Source organism: Thunnus thynnus, chromosome 16, assembly GCF_963924715.1.
Source record: "Thunnus thynnus chromosome 16, fThuThy2.1, whole genome shotgun sequence".
NCBI classification, from domain to species: domain Eukaryota; kingdom Metazoa; phylum Chordata; class Actinopteri; order Scombriformes; family Scombridae; genus Thunnus; species Thunnus thynnus.
In genome coordinates, this window is record NC_089532.1 from 30757220 (window position 1) to 30783909 (window position 26690).

A 26690-nucleotide genomic window follows, 5' to 3' on the forward strand; every position below is an offset into this window, starting at 1 on the left:
AAGTCAAGCTCATAGCTCATGAAAGCTGCACTCATGCAGATACTAGGGTCTTGGTGGCTGATATGGTGTGCTGTGTTGTGGCTGAGCCCACAGTCTCTAGTATTTCTGCTTAAGAGACAGTGAGTTAATTGAGGATGATCTCACTGATTACGACTCCTGAGTGGACCATTTATCTGTGTTATCCTTCAGCTCTACTGCACCTTTTACTCCCTTTCTTTCAGCAATTCCCTGTTTTTTCTCCTGTGATTCCTGTTTCTCTTTTACCAGGGTCACACATACAATCAGTACAACCTATCCTGGCTTTTCTCTGTGGCTCCTCTCCCATCTTTGATTCTCTGTCTTGACTACTGTGCCCCAAGCTGGCTATTTATATAGGAAATGGCAGTTTCACCATGTTTGATCATTACTTTATTAATACTTATTTTTACTCACCAAAAAGTGTGTTGTTGTATTGCTCTATTGTTTATTTTGTTGTGACGCAAATCATACTCATACAGCATTTTTTTTCGTCATTTAGGGTCTGTCCATCTTTTGCACGGATTACATGGATAAATTACTCTTTTTACTCGCAAAGTTTTATTGCACTTACAGTACATAATGAGTTTAGTTGTCATCAACTCTCCAACACTCTCTACGGCTGTCTGTCTCTTCTCTGCCGGGTTACACACATACAGAGGGCTCAGCCCCACCCATGCTGAGAAAGAGCAGAGATGAGAGAAGCAGTGAGATGGTGACATAAAATGGCAGCAAAATGCAGTAGAGACAATTTTTATTTATGTTATATACCAAATTTATTTGCACTCTTTTAATTTCAGCTCAGTGTGAGAGTCTCTGCTGCATTTTTCTGTCATTTATGGTCGTGCTACTCTCCCCTGCTGTCTATGGTTCACTATGGGTGGGGCTGAGCCCTCTGCGTGTGTGCTGCACACACAGGAAAGACAGTGAACCAGGTGAAGTACTCGAGTTGACGACAACTACACTTATTACGTTACTGTGAGTGCAATAAAAGCTTTGGGAGTAAAAGCCAAAAAGTAATTTAATTTAATCTGCACAAAGAATTGATAGACAAGGGGTGGGGTGTGCACAGACCAACTATTTATTCAATCAAAATGTGCTATATTGGGATATGAATTGCTATCGGGATATGAAATTACCTATATCAGGAGATGAGATTTTGGTCATATCACCCAGCTCTAATAGATGGATGGATGGTATGTCTTAAAGGTAATACTCATATGTGAATCTGATTAACCTGTTTTTTTCCTTTTAATGTCAACCTAAGTCACTTTGAAATTAGAACAAAAATTCCACACTATATAGTGCTATGAAATAGACTTGATATAGACTTGAGACTTGGACAGCCTAAAGACTTGACTCAGGATTTCAAAACCAAAACACTCCTGTTAAAAGGAGCAACAACAAAAATAAATAAGATACAGGTAAGTGGTGCAGGACTATGGATTGAAAGCTATGTAAAAAAAAACAACAACTAATAATAAAAATATGTTTAAATGTAATGTCATTTTGATTGTGAAGCATTCACAGACTTGAAACTTGCAATAGTCATATGAAGACTTGTGACCCTCACCCTCAAGGACAAGGGACTTGAATTGAGACTTGCCTTGACAAGAGTCTTGATGTGGACTTGCCCTAAAACGATTTGAGAAGAGCTTGGGTTTAACTGAAGCCATGGTGTGGAGAAAAATGCCATGTTTTTATTGCTCCACTGTTCATCAAATGGAAATATTCTAGATTTGTTTGGCATAATTTATTTTGCATTTCCCGAAAAGACAGTCTGCCATATTTGGTGTCCTCAGAAACTTTTGGATCTACAGCAGAATTTCAAAATAGTGATTGAATGTTATCCTTAGTTTGAATCTTGTCAAATATACTGTCCCCAACTTGCCCTGTTTTTCTTCTCACCACAGCAAGGGAAGAGAATGTGGCCACTTTCCGAGGCTCAGAGTACTTCTGCTACGACCTCTCCCAGAACCCCATCCAGAGCAGCAGCGACGAGATCACACTCTCCTTCAAGACATGGCAGCGCAACGGCCTAATCCTTCACACCGGCAAGTCAGCCGACTACGTCAACCTGGCACTGAAGGACGGCGCTGTCTCCCTTGTAATTAACCTGGGCTCTGGAGCCTTTGAGGCCATTGTTGAGCCAGTCAATGGGAAGTTCAATGACAACTCATGGCATGATGTCAAAGTGACCCGCAACCTCCGGCAGGTAAGGCACTGAGGTGGAGTGTAATATGTGAAAAAGTGAATGTTGTGGTTAGTTGCAAAGCTTTCTTAAATTGTATCTTATTGAATGGTACTGATGGTGATAAATAGCATCCGAACATTGTCTCATTACTGACTGCAGGCTGTGTGGAGCAATTTTCACTCTAACAGAGCAAACTATAATATTGGATGGTGTGACGCAGCAAATATGTTCTTCATTTAGGACTCTTCAGCTCTCCATTTCCTCATAGGTCAGCACTGTAAAAACTTGTTTGCAGTTGGTCAGTGGTGCAAATTTGTTTGTCAGAGTTCCTCAAAGTGAAACTTACAGATAAAAGCTCTGTGCAGAATGGCTTCATGTCTATGATTATGATGATTATGGTGATTGTAGTCTAAAATTTTGTTGTCATAAATGCTGATATGACTGGGCCCTAAGGCATCACAGACTGATAAGGCTGCCAGACATGAACATGTGTGAAGTTTACTGACCTCACCTTATAGGATTTTATCTTGTAGGTAGGCTATCGAAACCCAAATTTAAAACCACCATTTTGCAAAGCAGCTTATTATAACATCTTATTATTGCAGCTTTTAGCAAAAGATTTTTTTGTATTATACTGTTAACCTTGAAAAGGATTTTTCTTAGTCTAATGTTCATTTCAATTTTCCCACTGTCTGTCATCTTAGCACTTCTCCATCAGTCAAGACATCCCTGCGCATTTCATAGTTGTAGAAGGCTGCTTTCTTCCTCTATATATGTCTATGGATAGATATTTTATTGGGTGATCATGGTGATAAGCTCAAGTCATCCAAGACCTCTGATGATAACCCAAGACTGATTAACCTACATGTTTAAATATGTAAATAGACACTTCCTTTAAACCGACCTCCTTTTGAGTAGAACTGTGAAGTGTACAGGTTTTGATTTTGAAAAAAAGAATAATCCAATCTGATCCATAAATACACAAATAAACTACATTAAAGATTCAAAAGTCAAGATTCAAGATTTAGTTTATTGTAATTTTCTTGTGTATTTGCATACACAAATAAAACAAAATGCTGTTCCTCCCAGCCCACAGCAGTGCAACAACCATAGAAAGGATAAAGATATACTGTATATCTAAAAATTGCCTTTGAAAAATGATTAAAAAAAAATATAAATCCCAAGAGGAAAAAAAACAATAACAAAGGATGAGCAGTTAGCAGCACAATGCATTTAAGTGCATTTAGAGAGAAAATTACATCTCTCAGTTCAATTTAGACAGCTCTTGCATGTCAACGAGTGACCAGCACTGATGGGAGTTATATAATCAATTTTGTCCAGAGAACATTAGGCAACATGATTGTTGGAACTGCAGGTTTGTATGGGTTAACAGTTAGCCTAGCTTGCACTTCTCCATGCTTCCACTCCCTGTTTCACTGCTTTTGATGTTTCCTCTCCAGCGCAACTCCAGGCTGACTTAACTGACTTAAAGTTGACTTTATAGTTAAAGAACAAGGCTGGTAATAATATGTATTTTTCTTGTCAACTCATAAAAAAGTCAATTTGTTAGTCTCTTAATACTTTCTGACATCAGGATTATGTACTGTATGTGGAATTGAGTCAAAATAAACTACAGTACACACACAATACTTGTTTGTAGAGCAATTCATTGTTGGTTTGATCTGCACATGGGAATTGTTGACTATGAGAAAAAAATATCACCAGACTATGGGTGTCCAAATCAAGTTTTTTTTTTTTGGCTCTGAGTTCTTTAATATATGGTATCTGCTGATATCAAGTCCCATCCAATAGTTTAATTTACCTGAATGACACAGCTGCCCAGTGCACACTCAAGCTACACTCTGACAATAAGATCAGATAGAACTTCACTTATTTCTAAACAAATGTTTGTGCCAAAATGCTCCATAGACATAGTAAAAATATATACATAGAAGAAGAAGATACAGTGTTGATTAAACATGCATCTAGCACATTAATATATAGGCCTATATACACAACCGCTGTAGCTACTATATTTGGCAAACCTTATTTTTTGCAAGCTACTTGATCCAAACACTGGAGATCCTGGTTTAAAACTGTTGATAATATGAATGAAAGTCTAACTTGGAGAATGCAACTCCTGAAATAGATTGAGGAGATCAGCATGACAGTGTTAGTTCCTTTGGCTGAGAACCGACACAGATTTGTGTGCAGAGAGCACATAAACCCAACAACAGCCAAAACTACTTGTGGTAGTTCAGGCAGGCATGGAAGTCAGTTTATAGTTACATGCTCCGTACAACCTCTGTCACTCATTCAGTACTGCCATTGCTGCTACACTGCTGCTTGCTTCAAAATTTAACTCCCTCCACCTCCCCTGCCTCCTTCTGTATTAGCATTCAGTTGTTTATGATGCTGAATTTTTCTTTTTAACTTGTTCATGTTCATCAAATGTTGTGTATCTCGGGCTCTGAGCTCACAGGTTTTTGAGCTCAGGGACAGTCTGTGTCAGGCTGCTTAGATTCCTCCCAGAGGATCACATGATTAGAGCCCCACTGCCAAGTTAAAATGCAATTAAATAAATCTAAACATGACACGAGTGTCCTGACTGAATTAACATTAATTAGCCATGATGTTTGTCATTTTAACCTGCATCAGCAAGAATCAGTGCTGGCTAAAAATGAGAAACTGCTACCTGTTTGATCTTTGCTGATAGGAAAGAGAGAGGAGAGATTAAAAAAAAAGATTTAATAACAGATTTGTTTGTGTCAGAGTTAAGAAATATGTGTATTTTGCTCATCTGGATGTCAGTCACACTCACTGGTGTCCCAGTATAGTTTTATCACATTTGCAACACTTTGTCACTAACAATGAAGCAAAATGCTTGCATAAAGGCATAAAGGAGAGAAACACAGTAAAGAAAGTACAAACATTTGATCAGGTTTATTTTACAGAGCCATAAAATAAGCCTGGATTGGCTCAGGCACATCCATAAACTAGACATATCCTTTAAAACACCACAAATGTAAGCATCCAAAATCCATGAGATGACAGTCACAAACATTGGATGCTTTTGGGAAACAAGTCTCTGTCTTCCCTGATTTCCTTTTGCAATCCTTTCTACCTTGCCAGAGTTTCCCTTCATTACCCTCTACCAATGTCTTCCCTGTTACAACTCTTCTTTTAGTAGTGACTCAAAGAATATTTTTTTTTTTATTAATGTGTACTAACTCACTACATCACTTTTCATAATTTGATTTTCATTTGATTTGCTTTAATGTATTAACAACCCCACTGCTCACTGTATTAAATTTGTTTCTTACCCACCCCACCTCTCTGCAAAGCAATCAGGCATTGGATACGCTATGGTAAACACACTCCATTGTATGGTAGATATCATTCATTGATTATTGTCATTTTTTGGTTTGCTCTGTACTCTTCCCCTTCCTCCTTCTTTAACTACTGCACATCAAATACCGTTCTCACAACAATAAGAAAATGGAGTTTGTATTTCCCAGCTTTCATGTTGGTATAACTTCTGTCCGTGCATTTTTCACCTGGGTCATCCTTTCACATTGACTTCCTACTTTCCTTCTTAACCTCTTCCTCTTTTTTAATCACCCATGACTTTTGCTTCTCTAGTGTTCTACTCAAGCTCCTGTTTTTCCTGTTACGTGTTTTTGGTGATAATATTGTGGAAACTATCAGAGGCTTACTACAACCAAAAATGAGAATGAAAAAAATCTACACTGGAGCTCTGACAATTTTGTCCTATATAAGATGTGCATGGCCTATAATGGATTGAGCGCACCTTACACCTGACTCTCATCTTCATTACCATCCTTGAGCAAGTGAAAATACAAGGTGACCCACCCTGCAGGGATACAGTTATAAAATTATATAACTCCAGTGACACCGCAAGCATTTTTGGCACCAGTCTGTACAATAGTACTTGATAACAATATTTGACTTTTGACACACTTGGAAAAATATCCACAAAGCAAATAGGGGACAAAAGTATTTCTTTGGAATGAATTGCACATGAAGTAGAATCAAATGTCCCTAACTTGTTTAGATGGTTTGAGATGCTAAAACATGAGGTATGTGGTTTCAGTACAGTTCTTTGTTAAATGATTCTCCGCCCTTAGCTGAGGCTACTCACCCTTTTGCTTGTCTTTATATTCACCTCTGATGGCACACAGTGGTATTCAAATGAACATCTGTGAAAAAGAAACAGATTGTAATTGGTCTTGGAATTCAGTGAATAGTATGACATATATGGCATATATTTCAGAAGTAGTATGAATAAAATGTACTTAAGGTATTTAAAATAAAAGTACTTATTATGCAGAATGTTATACTGTTATATACTGCGTATTAGTGGATCATTATTATTGTTGTATTAACATGTAAACGACATTTCAATGTTGAGGCTAGTCGAGATGCAGCAAATTTGAACTACTTTATGTAGGGTAGTTTAATCTACGACAATGCATCCTATTTTATAAACTGATCATATGTTTTGAAGTCTTAATCTGCAAAGTAACCACTAACTGTAGCTGTCAAATACATGCAGTGGTGAAGAAGTATAAAGAAGCATATACACTCAAGTCAAGCACAAGTACCTAATGTTGTACTTAAGCACTAATTATGTACAGTATGGTACAAAAATACAATATTTGAATGAATGTACTTAGTTACTTTCCACCACTGCTCTTCAGACTTTCAATTCTAAAAACAAATGCTGTCAAAGATCAAATATTTTTTTGACAATAAGTTATTCCTAGACATCCTGCAGTGTGGGTCTGCACCTGCCATTCTGTGTGTCCTATATGTTTGCATTTGATTTAGTGTGGTGTGACACACTCCCTTTTCCCTCCTTTCCATTGGTTTGTGAGTGTTTTTCATTTGCTCCTTTATGTTACTTCTGTTACAATGTCTTTTTTAGTTTCTTTCTTCCCTCACTTATTTAGACACAAAAGAAGATAAAATAAAACAGCAAATACCACAGAGTAATATTAACGCATCTTTGTCAGTGTCTGGAGTTAAATTCAGTTAACGTCTTCATTTTGACGTTCTACTTAACCCTTCATGCCTATCAATAGTTTAAACTCTCACAAAGAGCATCTGCTAACTCACATCAAAGGTAAAGAAAATGATGGGATGTCAGATTTTCTTTATCTGTCTTGTCTGATCCATAACAGAGGTAAACGCATCCTACCAGAGATTTTGAATTCATACAGACCTGAGTGAATTCCAAATCAATACCGTAGACTTCCTCCTATCTTTATAATCCAAGAAAAACATTTTATTTCCAACCTCACTATTCATCCCTTATTGTCAGGTTACAATATCAGTGGATGGGATTCTGACCACTACGGGTTACACCCAGGAAGACTACACTATGTTGGGCTCTGATGACTTCTTCTACGTGGGTGGAAGCCCCAGCACCGCTGACCTGCCTGGATCTCCAGTCAGCAACAACTTCATGGGCTGTCTCAAGGAGGTAAAGTGCCTGACTGACTGTTTATAGTATGTTGGAGTGAAACATGCTTGTATACAGCAAAATCACCAGTGTTAAATTAACTCTGAAAGAGTTAAATTTAACACCAGAAAAGTGTCTGTATGTGTCCACTCTTTTATGTGTTAAATTAACACTTCTGAAAGGGTTGACTTTTTAATACGCACCCAGACTTATTTCAACACTGTAAGTTGGAAATTAACACTGGCTAACATTGAATCATGTTAGCACTACTCTACCAGACTACACTTGACTCCAATATAGTAACACTAACAGGTGAGGGTATAGAATAGGGATGCACGATATTGGATTTTTTTGCCGATATCCAATATGCCGATATTTCCAACTCATTGTGGCCTATTGCCGATGTCGATACCGATATATGCACATATTTTTTTCCAGCTGGTTGAGGAGACTATTATGCATGCAAGCATAGATTGTACTAAGTATGATCAAGAAAGACAATATATGAAGGAAGAACTTAGGAAGATTGGAGTTCAGGAGCTCAGCATTAAAACTTTAATGCACTTGCCAAGTGGATTGAGCAGTAGAGTTTTCTTTGAGTTTATAAGACAGACAAGATTAATGTGTAGAATTTAATCTGTGGTCCACACTCTGGAGCAGAAGGTGGCAGTAATGCACCTAATACGCTGGTTGCCAACCGCTGTTATAAACCAAAAGGAAGAAGTTTTTTTCCCCCCCCAAACAGAGTGGTACATCCTGTCAGCCGAAGTGTTTCCTATCTGTGCAGCTGAACATTACATCTCCTCGACAGACTGTTTCACCCCACGGTCCCGATGCTTCCTCCGCAGGCTCCACTTCACTCAAGGTGCCCGTCAGACCCGCTGCTTCTTCCCACTTTAACCTAAATAACTAACCGCTAATGCTCCGCTAGCCGCAGCATGACCAGAGGGAGCACAGCCAGCTAGCCTCCCAGCTAACATTAGCCCTGGCTCTCCATGTGGATCCAACTGGAGCACTGAGCCCCGGTTTGTTATTTAGGTTAAAATGGGAAGAAGAAGCAGGTCTGACGGGCAGCTTGAGTGAAGTGGAGCCTGTGGAAGAAGCACCGGGACTGTCAAGGTGACACAGTCCATCGAGGGAAGCACCGTCAGGAGGCAGAGGAGAAGGCGACATATTTCATTTTAGAGCTTTTATCGGCCAATACCGATGACATGCCGATAATATCGTGCATCCCTAATATACAATGTTATGAATGTTGGACAACCAATTCCCCCTCCACCACAACCACCTACCCCACATACCTATCAATTACAAAAATACAAGACAACAACTTACATAAAAGTATTGTCTATTTAAAGGCAGGTACACTACAAACATAATTCATTAAAGTCATACAAAATTACAGTACGGGAAGATACACATTTTGTCATCGGTGTCATATGAAAATTGCCTATCATAAGGTCTGTAGTACATTAAGTCATCTACACAGATCAGTGTGAAGACATATGTTTTCTCCTCAATGCCAAATGTATTTAAGTGGTCAACAAAATACTTTGTTGAGACTTAACAAGTTAGAAGATAAGTGCTGTCATCTCTAACAATTACACTGACAATCCTTTTGAACAAAGGCATCTCATTTTCAGCACCAGAACATAAATACATCCCAACCTGATACTCCGTGCCATAGCTTTTGACCCAAGAAGTTGTGGAAACATTAAAGGACACATCAAAAGTTTCATTCAGTGCTTCACTGCCCTCTAAACTGCTGAGCAAAACCAAAATTGCCAAATTGTAATTTTTTTTTTTTAAATCTTCAAAATGAAAAGCCAGCTGATTCTAATGTTTCTTTAACAGTGTTTTTGTGATGTTTTTTAAAGTTCTTTACAGACTTTTTGAAGTTGTGCTTTCCTTCAAACCTCATTCATCACATGTGTATGAGTGGCCCAATTTTCCCTAATGCAGCTTGGGTAATGGATCATGGTGCTTTGGAATCAAATTTAGCTCTGGAAAGAGAGATTTAAAAAGCTTTTGATGACCAAAACTCAGATGTTTCAAATAGTAAGTCATACCATAGGTTACAATTGGTGAAAACACTATGTTTATGATGTGAATTAAGCGTATTAAGTTCCAACAGCTATCATTCCTGCAAACTAAATCTCCAAACATCAATGGGTTATTGCATAAGAAGCACCGTGACTGAACAGCATTAAGGCCAAGATCATTGCTATTGTCATCCAGTTTCAGCCCACTTGGCCTGGTTTTTCTCTGTGTATATCCATAATTAAAGCTCATAATTCCCTCTGACAATGAACTCAAGGATATGGAGTTTTTAATCAAGTACTGAAACACAAGTTTTAACTCACACTGCACCAGTCTTTCCAGTAGATCATATATTATATCTACTAGGTGTGTCTGAATACAAATACGTTTTTTACGAATATTTGTTTCATGCAAATATTTTTTAAATTATTTGTTTCTGGGAAGAAAAAAAAAACATGTCAAATAGCGTGCAGGTCGGTTACATCGCTATCTCAGTCTCTCTCCTCTGCTCCACTGCTACATCTATCAGCAGGTCTCAACGAAGGGAGTCACATCCACCTGCTACATGATTCACATTTTCTAACTGGACATCACTCCCGCAGTTGGTGGGTTAGAGTTAGGGTTAGGGTTAGGGTTAACCCTAACCCTAAGATCAGTCCCTTCCATTGGGTCTCGGGTAGTCCACTGCAGCAACTCCCACAAAATGCCCAAATCAGAGGGAGCATATTTCTAACCTTTAATGAAATTCACCACACTTGTACATTCTTAGCAGATGCAGAATAGGTCTGCAGGATATTTGATTTTGTTTGTGCAGTCAATAAATGATAAGATGATGATTTTTTTTGCTTGTGTGTGTTGCAGTAGCCTAGATTCTATGGCTCAGGTGAAGTCATAAAATGAGATTTCAGGGTGAATGAATGTCTTCACCTGGGTGTTGATTACTGGTGATTGATTTAAAAAAGGGAAGAAACGGAATATGTCAAGAGTGTTCACAGGACATACATGTTCATCGAGCCATGTATGTGATAATTTACAGGTGCTTTTGACACCAGAAGGACTCTGGAGGCCTAGATAGCTATAGCTGTTGTAATAAATGTCAAAGAATGAAATGCTTCAACACAGTTGGGTAGTTTAGGGGTTCTCCCCCAAGAATATTTGATGTTATTTGACTAAAAACTATGCACTTTCACATTATTTTTGACTTTACAATATGTATTTTAAAAAATTGCTGGTTGTAGTTTTTCACAGTACACTCAAACATTAGCAAATAGAAAAGTGAAACAAATATGCTCACTAATGAACTAAGCACTATATCCTGAAGTAATCCTAATTCAGAACAGGATTAGAATTGATTTATATTTTAAAAATAACTAAATATTGTTTCCAGAGCAGTAATGTTTACAACAGCAAAGTAACTATATAAACTCAATATCTCACTGGAAACAAATCTAAAATGTCAGTAAAATAAATAATATTCTGACATCAAAATACTGAGTGTGTTTAGAAGGAATGAAGAACACAGACATCAGTCATTCATCCTGTCCCTGCAGGTGCCACTGGTAGAGACAGGAGGGGCTGGTTTGGGAAGGAGGGCTGCCATTTCAGCCAATAGTTAAGTTTTGGGGACTTTAAGGAGACTGTGGGCAAAGCAGTTGAAAATATTGCTTTTCTACATGTTTATACTTGTTTAACAGGTGGTTTGATAAAATACATATTGGCTTTTCAGTCGCAAATGTTTTACTTCACTTACAGTAATGAGCATAGTTCTCGTCAACTCGAGTAAAATGTTATGTTTCACTTCAGTTGGTTCACTGTCTCCACCACGGCCTCTCTGCTACTGTTCGCTGTGTGTGTGTGTGTGTGTGTGTGTGTATGTGTGTGTGTGTGTGTGTGTGTGGTTTGCATTTGTTGTGACTATTACATTACAATGTAAAATTCCAGCTGTGGCATTCAACATTTAGCAGTGGCACTGCGCTGCTGTTGCAAGCATATAGGAGAAACACTGCAAACAGATCTCCACAATAAACCCCAGATATTATAGATCATATACCGACATTGATATGTTTACATGCATACACAACATATATAACTATAAAAGTTTCAAGAACAGACAGAAGACTGGGAAATTATATCATAACCTTTATTAAAGGGTCAACAATTATTATTTGCTTATTTAATTTTGCTTCAGCTACAAATACTGTCGTAATTCATGCCAATGGATCTCAGTAGAGCTGCAACAGAACAGTAGATTATGACAGATGAATTTTGGGTTTTAAGGGACTTTGTTTTCAAGGTGTAACATTTGCCCTATACACACTGCAACACACACACAGACACACACCCACATGCCTACAAATGTACATACACACACACACACACACACACACACACACACACACACACACACACACACACACACACACATCTTGTTCCCTTAAGCACATGATGTCATATTGACTGGAGCCAGTAGCTGCAGTTTTCTGTCACTGTTCCACAGAGACGCACATGCACACACACACACACACACACACACACACACACACACACACACACACACACACACACGGTGTCAGATGGGACACAGGGAGAGGGAGGAAGTGGCACAGTAACCATTTAATCCCCCTCTGGCCTACTTCCTGCTTTTTGCCATGCTGGACAGGTTTGTCATTCCTTGTACCACCCGCCCCTCACACACCCAAACACTTACACACACGTCCGAGTTCTTTATTTCTGCATGATGAAACATAGAGATATCATGGTGGTGTCACATAACAAACAAGAAATGCATTTTCATGTGTGGGCTAACATGCACACATGCATACAGTTCATTCATAATGTCATTGTCACACACATTGCCCAATGCAATATGTCACTGTTGATTTATTAACTCAGAAATCTGCAAATCAAGCAGCACAGTGAAATGAAAACAGTGCTGCAGCATATGGAGCTATCATTCAAATGAAATATTTGCTACTATCATTAAATAATAAAGTAATAGTAATAATTAAAGCTGCAAGCAGCGTTGAACGGGCCCTCGTGCCTTTGCAACATCGGGCCGCGGCGCAGTCGAAGGGCTTCTGTCACAGGCATGTAGATGTCTTCAGACCCGGGCTGTTTTCAGACAGTGCTAGAAGGAGATAAACATCACTTCCTTTGTCCACTATTTTGCCTGCTGCTGGGGCTTCTTTGCTGCAATTTTGTAGGGCACGCTATTCAGCCAGTTTGCATCACTGATAAAATATTGTCATGTAGACGTGTTCAGACCGGGACTCTTATCAAACATGCAAAGTTTGGTGCAGACTGGAGCATGTACAATAAAGTTATAGCAACTTCCTCTGTCATGATGAAACATCAAATCTCAACGGCAACAGAAATGAAAACACATCTTACCACGATGTCAGTACGACCAAATAGGAAGAGCCAAGCTCAAGCAGGCTGTTTTTGTAAGCTTGCATGATGACACGTCATCAGGCCATCACGACGCCCAGTAATTGAGCCACTAATAGCACCAATCACGTCAATAAAATGGCATTTTCTGGGACTTTCTAGGAGCTGATGAATCACAAAGCTTATCTCCATGGCTCTGGGAATCTGCCTGATTGCACTTCATGTCTGTCATACATTTAAATGTACGGTGCCACAAGTACTTGCTGGACAAAGAAGTGTAACTTTAGTTGTCTAACACTGCATGAAGGAGTTAAATATCATTTCCTGTGTCCACAATATGGTGCTAGAAAACACGCCTTAAATAAACATAATTTCGCTGTATATCAACTGTAGTGTACACCTTGAAAACCTCATGTGTATCAGATGATGTTTGTCATATAAGGCTAACTTGCTCACAGCTGTGTCATCAAAATTGTGCACTTTTAACACTTTTAACCCACATGACCTGGTCAAAGTTTGACTGAAATATGTACTGTCACAGGGCTCTACAGTGCGAGTATTTCATTCGCATTTGTTCCTAAAAATAGATATGTGCAAAGTGGAAAAATAATTTACTCGCACACTGTGCGACTGCAAATTACAACCATAACACTATATGAAACGCTAGAGGGATTTAAAGTTGAAATGATGGATACAGAAAGTGATGACGCTAATAAGGCTAACGGAGCATTAGCTGCAGCATGACGGGAAGGAAGCATAACCAGTTAGCCTCTACTCGGCTCTCAGCTAGCCCCCGCTCTCTGTTTGGATCCAACCGGACCACCGAGCCCCGGTTTGTTATTTAGGTTAAAGTGGGAAGAACCAGGGGGTCTGTCGGTCAGTTAAGTGAAATGAAGCCTGCGGAAGAAACAACGGGACCATCAGGGTGAAACAGTCCGTGGAGGAGTTGCTGTGTTCGGCTGCACAGATAGGAAATCCGTCGGCTGACAGGATGTATCATTCTGTTTGAAAATACCTTTTCTTCTCATCTTTTTGGTTTATAACAGCGGTTGACAACCAGCATATTAGGTACATTATAGTCACCCTACACGCTGTACTGTGGACCAAAAATTAAATCCTACACTTTAATCCTGTCCATATAATGAACTCAAAAAGACAAAAACACTGCTGCTCCACCCACTTGGCATGTTCATTAAAGTTATAATGTTAAGCCCAAAAACTCTAGTCTTCCTGAGTTCTTCCCTCCTATATTGTCTTTCTTTACCATTAGTGCAATATATGATTGCAGTTGTAATAGTGTCCTCAGCGAAATGGGAATATGTGTGCTATATCACCATAACCAATCAGAAAAAATGAGAGTCAAAAACCAATCATGTTAAATAAGCGTGATCTCAATATTGAGGATTATGATTTTTGCCACAATCATGCATCCCTAAAGACAACATAAATTTTGATTTACATACACACACACACACACACACACACACACAAACACACAAAAATTGTTATCCTCTCACTGTTGAGATTTGATGTTTCGCCATGACAGAGGAAATTGCTATAACTTTATTGTACATGCTCTGGTTGCACCACACTTTATGAAGTTTATAGACTTATAAACAAAGTTCGGGAACCAAAGACCACGCCTTGTACGCAACCCATTTCCGCACCACAGGGTATTTAGACACACCATATCCGCTCCTCTCCCCTCTGTCTCAGCTTGCAAGCACCCTGTGACACACCAGCATAAACTTAAAACTTCTTACTCACATCATGGACCTCGAACTGCTCCTCAACGCTTCGGACGAGGACTCGTTCAAAGTCCCGGAGTCCCCCGGCGTCCGATCTTTCCGGCAGCCTCGCCTGCGCTCCTCGGTTTCCCTCATCCCGGCCTCTCGGCCCTCATCCTCCGTCGACGACGGTATCGTCGAGCCCTCGATCCCCAGCGGCTCCAGGGGAAAGTCCCGGACTCGGCGTCCGAAGGAAGCTACTTATTCCCGACGCTCACTCCAGCCTCGCTCGAGATCCCGGAGCCCGCCCAAGAGGAGCAGCCACCGCGCGCAGCGCTCTCCTCGCCTCCGGTGTACGGACCGCTCCTCGGCCCCAAACATGTCCGAGTGGACCGTCGCTCGCTTAAAGCATTCCCTCAGCCAAAATAACATTCCCTTCCTCTGCACCGACAACAAGGCAAGACTGTTTCAATTATACACAAACTCCCTGAAGGACAGCACTCTCTCCCGTCCATCTTCCCACGATCTTCCGGGTTCCCGACGTCGCGCGCGCGACGACGTCCATGACGTCACGGCACGTCGCTCCGCCACACGCACACCTTCCTCCTCAGCAACCTCAGCCTCCCTAGTACAGTCCGCATCTAACCCTATGCAGGCTCTCTCTGCTCCACAGCCATTTCCTCCTCCCACTTTCTCTTCAGCTGCACTTACATCCCATGCATATACATTCCATCAACCCAGCATCCCTTCCTCCTCTTCGGCTCCTATCCCTGCTGCTCCTTCCCTCCCGGCCATCCCAGCTGCTCCTCCACCCGCACCAACCACGGCAGCCGCTCAGACAGCACAAACAACAGCGGGCCCCAGCAGCTCCATGAGTTACACCCAACCTGTTCCTCCTCTTTCTTCTTTTCACCCTCCCTGTCTCCTCCCCTACCCCCCGGCTCCCCACGACCCGCACTCTAGCATTACCCGTACTACAGCACCTGCACCTCCTTATCCTACAGCCTTACACACGGCCAGCCTCTGCCTTTTCCTGGCTCCCACACCTCCATCCAGCAGCTACACCCTGGCCACCGCCCAGCCACCAGTGCGCCCCCTAGCATCCGCCCGGCCCTCCCCCGTGTCTCCCACCCTCAGGCAGCAGATCCTAACCGGTAATTACATTGATCTCGCTCAACTCATTCACCCTACATCAATTAATCCTCACATCCCCAGGGAACTGCTCACCTCATTCGGCCCCTCGGAACTTAAACAGCCACTTCCTGCTCGCTCCAAGGACCTCACAGTCGCCGAGTTCGCTTTCGCGTTCTCATTGTATAGAGACATAATTTGTTCAGCCTTCCCCGACCGCAGGTCCGAGCTCGATGATTACTTGTCATTAATTCTCGACCTGGCCTTGCGTTTCGGCGGCAACGGTTTCTATACCTATCACATCCTCTTCGCCTCCCAAGCCGCCGGTCGCCTCCAACAGTTCAACCAGGGCACGTACTGGGGAACATTGGACCACGAGCTATACTGCCAAGTTTTCGCAGCTCGCGCTTCTCTGCACTGCGAAACGTGCGGCGCCCCTTCCCATCCCGCCGCAGCATGCACCCTCTCCGCCCCCCTGCCCCGCGCCTCGGTAACAGACAAGCGAAGCCCAGCCACGCCACACTACTTGCCATCGGTGGCTCCCCCACCATCCATCACCCCCAAACCTGCCTTAAATCACCCGTCCATCCTCGGCCCCCTCCCCAAAGGCACAGACAGGAGAGGGAGACCTGTCCTCTACCAGGGAGGACGGATGATCTGCAATAACTTCAACGACCTCAGTTGCAGCTCCTCCAGCTGCAAATTCCTCCACACTTGTTCATTCTGCGGGGGAGCCCACGCCAGAGCCACATGCCCACACAACCCGACAAAGCAACAGCTGTGTAAGCATCTCAATACCCCCGTTAACATCAACGCCTTAGCCACCGCCCTACAAAACCATCCAGACACCCAGTTCGTCAACTTCCTCATTCAGGGCTTCACTTACGGTTTCCATCCGGGTCTGCAGGCCATGCCTGAGTCCACTCACATATGCAACAACTTGCAATCAGCCCTGTCTGAACCCACCACAGTTGACAGACTACTGCAAAAAGAAGTTGATGACGCCTTCATGATTGGCCCTTTCTCCAGCCCCCCTTTCCCGTCTTTCAGAGTCAGCCCAATCGGAGTGGCAACCAGGAAGTACTCTGGGAAAAAGAGGCTCATCATCGACCTCTCGTCCCCCCACGGTTCCACTGTTCCAAGCATTAACAGCCTGATTCCCAGCCTGGACTTTTCCATGCAATACGCCACCATAGACCACGCCATTTCCCTCATCCGACTCGCGGGCCAGGGAGCATGGTTGTCCAAGGCGGACATCACAAGCGCTTTCAAAGTCCTCCCCATCCACCCCGACTACTGGCACCTCTTCGGGGTCTCCTGGAAGGGCGCATACTATTTTGCCGTGCGTCTAACCTTCGGCTGCAAGAGCAGCCCAAAAATTTTCGACTCATTGTCCGAAGCCCTCTGCTGGATTCTTTCCAACAATTATAAACTCCCATACGTCATCCACCTACTTGACGACTTCCTCACGGTCACGCCACCGTCTTCGCCCCCGTCATACGGTCTCACCACAATGATTTCCGCATTCACTGATCTCGGCGTTCCCCTGTCTCCAGAGAAAACAGAAGGCCCAAGCACATCCTTGGAATTCCTCGGCATCACCCTCAACTCCATTACACTCCAAGCATCTCTGCCTACTGAGAAACTCCACCGCATTTCTCTACTCATTCAAAACTTTCTCATGGCCAACACATGCACCAAACGTCAATTACTCTCTCTGCTGGGCCATTTCAACTACGCCACCCGCATCATCCCTCAGGGCCAATCTTTCTTGTCACACCTTCTCTCCATAGCCACCGCCGTCCCATCCATCCACGACCACGTCACGCTAGACAGCGCGTGCAAGATGGAACTAAAAATGTGGCACCAGTTCCTCTCTTCCTGGAACGGCATCTCCTTCTTTTACGACGTCCACGTTACAGACGCCAATGACATCCAGCTATACACCGACGCCACCCCTTCAGTCGGCTTCGGTGGTTACTATGGTGGCAGATGGTTCTCTGCCGAATGGCCACCCGACTTCTCTTCCCTGGCCCCTTCCTCCACCATTTCGGAAATGTACCCGATTGTCATCGCTGCCATTCTTTGGGGGCATGAATGGTCCAAAAAGACCATCGCCATCCACTCTGACAACAGTGCCATCGTCGACATCCTCAACAAAGGCCGGTCACACAATCTGGACATCATGCAGTTCGTGCGCAAGCTCACATTGGTTTCAGCCCAGCACCAGTTCATCATCCGTGCACTCCACATTCCAGGCCACAAAAACGCAATCGCCGATTCACTCTCTCGTTTCATGTTTCAGAAATTCAGACAATTAGCTCCAGCCTCCAACCCTCTTCCAACTCCAGTCCCACCGTTTTCAGCCACAATCTACAACTGAACCCACAACTGGAACAACTGGTCACCAATTCACGGGACAACATCATCAACAGTGTCACCCCTTGAACACTATCTCCATACTTCACCGGCTGGAATTCCTTTAAAACCTTTCACGTCTCCCACGGACTCCCATTCCCTTCACCGGACATTCTTACCCTCTCCTGCTTCATTACATTCTCCCACACTCAACTCAAGATCAAGTCTTCCACCATACAGACCTACCTCAGCGGAATCAATTCCCGGATTCCCGGAGCACCATGCCCAGCCTCGTCCCACTCTCATACCTACATCCATCACGACCCGGATAACGTTAAGAAATCCCATTCTCGCCTCTCTGGTTGAAGTCTCTTTGGGGGCCTCGTACAGATGCCAGATCATCGAGACAGCACCCCCACCCTGAGTCTCAACCCCTGTTCCCACTTACCTCCCCGACGTCGACGCATCCCCTCCTTTCATCTATCACTCTCCTATCCACTCCCTCCTTCCCCTCTTTCCCGCCTGCTCTTCTTTCTCCCCATCCCTCGACCCTCATCCCTTCGACCCCTACCCCCTCATCCCGCATCCCACGACCTCGACCCTCACCCCCGCATCCTCACACCCCCCGACCCTCTCCCTTCCCCCATCCATCCTTCCCTCTCCAACCATCCCTCTAACTATCCTTCCTCCTTTTCACCCTGCCTTCCATCACACTCCCAATAAACCATTAAATCCATATTCTATAAGGAGTGGTCTTGGTTAGTGAAATGAAGTTTATAGACTTATAAACAAAGTTCGGGAACCAAAGACCACGCCTTGTACGCAACCCATTTCCGCACCACAGGGTATTTAGACACACCATATCCGCTCCTCTCCCCTCTGTCTCAGCTTGCAAGTCCCTCCCACCTGACCCCTCCGCTAACTTTCCTCTCTTCTCTGCTCAAACACAGGAACAGGGGGGCCTCGTACAGATGCCAGATCATCGAGACAGCACCCCCACCCTGAGTCTCAACCCCTGTTCCCACTTACCTCCCCGACGTCGACGCATCCCCTCCTTTCATCTATCACTCTCCTATCCACTCCCTCCTTCCCCTCTTTCCCGCCTGCTCTTCTTTCTCCCCATCCCTCGACCCTCATCCCTTCGACCCCTACCCCCTCATCCCGCATCCCACGACCTCGACCCTCACCCCCGCATCCTCACACCCCCCGACCCTCTCCCTTCCCCCATCCATCCTTCCCTCTCCAACCATCCCTCTAACTATCCTTCCTCCTTTTCACCCTGCCTTCCATCACACTCCCAATAAACCATTAAATCCATATTCTATAAGGAGTGGTCTTGGTTAGTGAAACATGTTTGTAAAGTCAGACCTGTCAGCCCAGGTCTGGAGACATCTACATGCCTGTGACAGAAGCCCTTGGACTGCACTGCACCCCAACATGCACAAGGGTGCGAAGGCCCATTCAATGCTGCTTGCAGCTTTAATGATTAAGGTGTTTACATTTAGTTGTACTGGGCCCTAATTTATGTACATTACATTATATACAATAGTCAACAATACAATAATAATAATAATAATAATAATAATAATAATAATACAATAGTCATAGTCAGGTACTCACCGCTAGATGCCACTAAATCCTATGCACTGCACCTTGAAGGCAATTTATCAAATGTCACGCAGATCCCTCTGGTGCCACAAAAGTCTTTACAGCATATGCAGTAGTGCTCGCCAACACATGTAGACAGAATCTGATATGTAACATCTGTCAATGTCCCCTTCAAGGTTCAGATGTGAAAACAGTATGTACTCTCATCAAGCACTTTATTAGGTACACCTGTGTAATCTAATGCAATCCAATTGCAATCCAAATTCTACTTTTATGAAGCTTACACAAAGAGTACTTTTATATAGCTTCAAAGCAGAATTCTGAACTTTATCCTGGATGGACTTAGACTCTAACTGGAACGAGCGGTATCTATGACTAAGAAGAAAGGATGCTAGTTTTAAGGCAAATTCTGTCAAATGACAGGTTCAATTAGTGGAAAAAATAAACTGATATTACTGCAAAAATGCAGATGGCATTCATATCTGTTCAGAGCTGATCTGTTCACATCCTAATTATTCTGTTACACACAGGTTAGTCTAAGTTATTTTATGTAAAGCCATTTTCAAAGCGTCAAAATCTGAAAACCGACTGCTTTTCATTCTGCACAGCATGATATAATGCACACATAAACAAACATTAATATATGCACATTGGTCAAAAACACACTGTCTGAAACATTGTCATCATACTTTCTCCACCATACAGTCACATACATTCTGCCCATCAGAGGCCCACCCACCCACACATCTGCAGCACCCACCAGCTCTCCCTATGTCTGCTGTCCAGCACCCTCTTGTCCTCCACTCCCTGCTATTAGAGCTAATTTGCCTGCTGCCAATACTCTTGTCCTCACCATCTACAGAGTGGCATTATGGATAAATGTTTTGTTACCATGGCATCAGGTACTGGTCGCCCTTGGTAGCCCCTGTGGCTGGCTGGCCCATGATTATTATGCTTTTCATAAGCCAGCAATTACAGAGAAAGCCTACATCTCAGAGCCTACAAAACACATAATGGCCTACAATAACACGTAATTGCTATAATTGTGATTGTCATTGCACCCCCATCAACCACTCAAATGGAGCCCTCTGGCTGTGCCTGTATACTGTATCTAACAAGGAAACACAAAGGACGAGTTCACAGTCTGAACACTGAGGACGAGCAAAATAGAAATGACTGCTGTTCTCCAGTAGTAACAGTATTTTACTGTAATTCAGTATTTGTATTGCATTCATTAGTATAGCATAGTCTCTTCCACTACATTTAAAAAATATATACTTTTTACTCTAGTAAGTTTCTTAGATGTTACTTGCTGCAAAATGAGCTCAAAAGTCAGGCCAATAGCAATTGCATTTCATGAACATTAACTCCACTATATTATTTACAGCTATAATAACTAGTTACATGTTTTACAGTGTACATTTTTTTTAAAAAAGACATGAGTTTAACAGTATAAGTAGTTAGTAGTTAAATTTAGCTTCACTTAAACCACCTACAACAGTGAAGCACTGCCTACACAGTCATGAATCAGTAAAAATAATCCAATATACTGTATATACATTGTAATCCTATAACACTACTAAGGATCATTCTACTGCATAATGAGTAGTTTTACTTTTAATACTTTATGTACATTTTACTGATAATACATTTTACTTAAAGCTGCATTTTGTCTCTCTGGGGCTGTAAACACAGCACTTACTTCTTCACTGAAAACAGATGTTTCTGATGAGGGAAACTGCAGAGTGGACAGTCTTTGGGTTTGCCATTACAAGTACCACCTTTCACATTACATGTAGTAACTTCCATTGTGAATATAAAACTGCATAGTGCAGCTTTTTGTAAAGGTTTGGATGAAAGACTGTTACTTAAAATGGACTGTTTGTACACTGTGGTATTGCTTTGTTGTATTTAGTTAAGTTAATGATCTGAATACTATTCTCACCACTGTGCAGATAAGTTCACAGACATTTTGATTTGCTGTATGTCACCATGCCAGTACAGTGGAGGTAAATGGCATTTTGCTGTGGCACTGAGAGGACTAAATGAGGAAAGTAAACACAATACTATTGCTAGCTGTATACTGAGAGAGAATATGTTTACTATAATTATATTTCACTTATTCACACTCTGTTATAGGTCAGGTGAAAATATTATTATTTAGACCTTCATATTGAAGTTGCTGTGTATCCCAGGGTAACCTATGTTTTTTTTTTCTGTTATCATGTGGCTTTTTTGCATATTCACTTTTTTTGTTGTGGTTACCTTATGAAAATTTTGAATGTATACTGTTCTATTTTAAAATTATTTTAAAACTATATTAGCTATTTCATACACCGTATAACTATATTTATTCATTTTGATTCAGTGATTCAATCTTTCATACCTGGTTGCCCTGGGAGCTGTAGCATGATGTTATGCTTTCTTCTTTCAGCTCTAAACAAAGCATAATGTTGCCAAAATGTCTGCTATGAAATGAATTCTTTGCTGCGTCGTGCCAGTTTGTCTGGAAGTTATTATACATGTTTTTACCTAACATCAATACTACTTTCTTTATTTTTGGGCTACTTTCTAAAAGTCATAACTTAAGGACTAAGGAGGATGCCAGCTCATATTGTTTTCTGATGAGGAAATGATGCCACCCTGTAGACAGGATGACACTCTGCAAAAGCTCCATTCTGGTAAAACACTTCATGGAGTGTCTCATGGCAAGACCATGTGACTGATAATACTACAACACCAACAGTAAAAGTCAAGTGCTCATCACATGTGTGACTACATGAGGGTTACACCAATATGAATATACAGTATAGTATTTTTTTTCCATAAAATCATTAAATTAATTGCCAGCTATTTTTGATAATCAATTAATTATTTTGAGTCATTTAAAAAAAGGCCTTAATTCTCTGAATCCAGATTCTCAGATGTGAATATTTTCTGATTTCTTTAGTCTTCCATGACAGTAAAGTATTACAGTATCTCTGGGTTGTGGACTGTTGGTGAAGACATGACACGACCACTACTTTATGCGATCTGCATGATGGAATAGCTGATGAGATAATGCAGTGATCAATTTCTATCCTCTGGTCATTTTCACACACACATTTTCAATAACTTTCTGTTGCTGAAATTCTCACTTATTCAGACTCACACACACACACACACACACACACACACACACACACACACACACACACACACACACATACACACACACACACACACACACATACACACACATACACACACACACACACACACATAAAAACAAATCAACTTTATTTATATAGCACTTAACACACAGTTGATCCAAAGTGCTTCACAGCACACAGGGAGGAAGACAAAACAACACAAAACAACAGAAAAAAAAAAAAAATAATACAAGTAAAGGCACATGGTCACACAGAGCCCATAGGGGCAACAGAGACCTACATATACTTCAGGAGAAATGTCTGTGCTGGATTAAGTTAGTCACAGTTAAAGGCTAATGATAGGAAGTATGTTTTGAGATGATACTTGAAAATCTCAGTGAAGGAGAATCAGATGGTGGGAGGAAGAGAATTCCATAGTTTTGGGGCAGCAATAAAGAAAGCCTTGTCGCCATAACACTTTGTCCTGGATCTCAGGACAGACAGAAGTCTTTGGTCAGACGATCTCAGTTCTCTGACAATGTGATATGGGGACAGTAGTTCTGCAATGTAAGAGGAGGCAAAGCCACTTAACACCTTGTAAACAAACATCAGGATTTTAAAATCAATTCTAGTTAGCTAACAGGCAGCAAGTGTAGGGAGGCAAGAATGTGACTTGTCCCCTCTTTTTTGACTTTGTCAAACCTCTTGCCGCTGCATTTTGAACTAGTTGGAGATGTAATAAACAAGACTGAGTGATACCAAAGTATAACAAGTTGCAATAATCAAGACAGGAGGATTCAATTCAATTCAATTTTATTTATATAGTGCCAAATCATAACAAAAGTCGTCTCAGGGCACTTTTCACATAGAGCAGGTCTAGACCATACTCGTTAATTGTCCCAACAATTCCCCCATCAGCAAGCACTTGGCGACAGCAGTAGGGAAAAATTCCCCTTTAACGGGAAGAAACCTCAAGCAGAACCTGGCTCTAGGTGGGCAGCCATCTGCTTTGACCATTTGGGTTGAGAGAGAAAGAAGGGGGGGCAGGGGGAACCTCCTCTCCTGGTTCCACAGGAGAGGAGCCTGATAGCTGAAGGCTCTGCCTTCTACTTTTGGATACTATAGGAACCACAAGTAAGCCTGCATTCTGGGAGCGCAGGATATGAAGGCATGGATGACTTTCTCCAGGTCATAGGCACAGAGAATTGATCTGAGTTTGGAGATGCTACAGAGCTGCATGAAGCTTGATTTTACAACCTGATTGACTTGTTTGTCAAACTTCAATCCTGAATCGAAAATAAGAGATTAGATTTTTTGCATGTGATTTAACAGAGGGAGCCAATGGGCCAAGATGAGGAGAAATAATGTTGGTCAAATGCTGTGGTCCAAATAAAATAACATCAGTTTTATTCTCATTTAGCTGGAGAAAGTTTGCAGCCAATCAGTTCAATTTTGGCTCAGTTATTTGGAAACAGTATAATGTGGGCAAGATCGGGTAAGATTCTGGTAACAACTAAAAAAATATAAAAACAACGCTGGAGTCCACATAGTCCAGTTTTTTCCCGAACAGAGCACTGAACACTGAAGATAACCATGAAATCTGAATGATTCCTAAATTAATTCCTATTGATTCTGGTGAACCCTGACCTCCTCTCAAATGCCACCACCAGATGCATTTATAAATATTAACATGTACTGATATTTACTAAAAACATTTATGCTCCCCAAAGGATGAAAATTTAACCTTTTAACACTGTGAGATTTCTTGAGAAAGAACGATTCAAAAGAGCGTTAGAGTTCTTTCAGAACTGTAAAAGCCTGGATAATTTCAACATGGAGAATTGATCTGGGTCTTTGAATACTGGACTGGCGCTGGGAATCTGCTATCTGTTATCATTTGCACGTTGTGACCATTAGGATTCAAGGATTCAAGGACTTTTACTGTCATATCACCACAGTTACATTTATACTTTTCAGTTTCAAATGCTACTTATGATGAAATAAAATTGCATTTGTCAGGCTTGGTGAAAAGGTGGTGTAAATGCAACAGGTATTAAAACTTTAGAAGAATAAAATTAAGGTTTAAAAATGTATTTTAAAATAAATAAAGAATAGAGAAAATAGAGAATGTAAGAATATAGTGTGCAAGGTTGAATTAGTACAGGTATTGAAAAACTGTAGCAACGTTCATGAACATGGGTTGTGCAAAAGATATACACTACAATTAGCTAATTTTCTACAATACAGAAATACAGAATAGACCAAGTGCAGTAGTCCAAGAGGATCAGGTTATCCAGTAATTGACCATACAACTTTGTTGAGGTTTATGCAATTGGATTTTGTGTGTGTGAGTATGTGTAGGGAGGGTTAGGGGCATGGGGGAGTTGAGTGTGGGACAGAGAGTCTCTCTAAAAGTGTCCATTGGGTGCTGGGGGGCAGCAGGGTGTTGAAGAGTCTCAATTAGACAGAGGCCCTCAATTAAAAAACATAGCTGTGAACACAACTTACAGTATGGCCACAAACAAAGCCACCTACATGGTATTCCATTATGTCCACTACATTTTGGCATTTTGGCAGCATAAACAAGCAATATGATGCCTAAAATAGTATTTATACGATCAGCTGTTTTGGTTGCGCAAAGCCACATCCATGGTCAAAATTAACCCTAACTCTAGTTCTATAAGCGCAGGTGGAGCCCTCTACTGGACTCTATGGGTAATACTCCTCTTCAATCACACACACACAATCGCTAACTAAAATTTGCGCATGTGTAGCCGGCCAATCAGGATGCGCCTACTGATAACGTGCATCCTGCACCCTATATATGCAGCGTCTTGCTGCCGCTCACCATCCAAAACCACTTCAGTGGACAGTGTGGGAGCGGAAGGGTCCATCGGTAGAGGGCTCCGCCTGTGCTTATAGAACTAGAATTACAATATCATAACCTTTGTTCTATCTCACACAGGCTCTGCCCTCTACTGGACTCTAAGGGTACAGTGAATGAATTTACGCTGCCACACCATATCATCAGACTCTCTCACTGAGCCTAGCACAGACCTTGAAAAGGAGCCCATCATGTCCAAGAGATAGAACCTTATGAACATCAAGGCATAGGCCTGGACGTCACCATGCATATGTCCTCAACACTCACACCACTGAACAAGGCCATAGACGGTGCCACACCATGCATGGAATGTGTTTGTACCACAGTGGGGGGGTCCTTACCCACCTGCTTGTAGGCTTGGGAGAGCGAGCAGCAAAGTTGTCTTGAATGACAACGCCTTAAAAGAGGAGTGCTCCAGAGGCTCATAGGGATCACTCACTAGAGCCTTGAGCATCACAGGCAGTTCCAGCGGGGGGGTAGGGACACGCCTCATCGGCCAGGAGACAGCCTGTTATCCACTAGATATTGTAGAAAGGAGAGGACCTCCCCCACTTCACATGTCAGGGGGTACAACCTCGTCTCCTCGCACCAGCATTGGAATCCCAACCACTTTGCCTTGTAGCAAGCAATGTTGGATCCCGCTCTCATCTTCTGGATAGTCTGTATGACCTATGCAGATGGTCCAGCCCTCATCAGCCTATCCCTCTCAGGAGAACAAGCCTGAGGAGGT

At 42.1% G+C, this 26690-nt stretch overlaps 1 protein-coding gene across 1 annotated transcript in view; it reads left to right on the plus strand.

The window, feature by feature from the left end:
* Positions 1-26690, plus strand: part of LOC137199740 (neurexin-3a-like) — a 198736-nt gene that overhangs the window by 121292 nt on the left and 50754 nt on the right. The window contains exons 5-6 of the mRNA XM_067614245.1: positions 1929-2230; positions 7554-7715. Of these exons, the coding sequence (XP_067470346.1) occupies positions 1929-2230; positions 7554-7715 (464 nt within the window). The remainder of the gene's footprint in view (positions 1-1928; positions 2231-7553; positions 7716-26690) is intronic.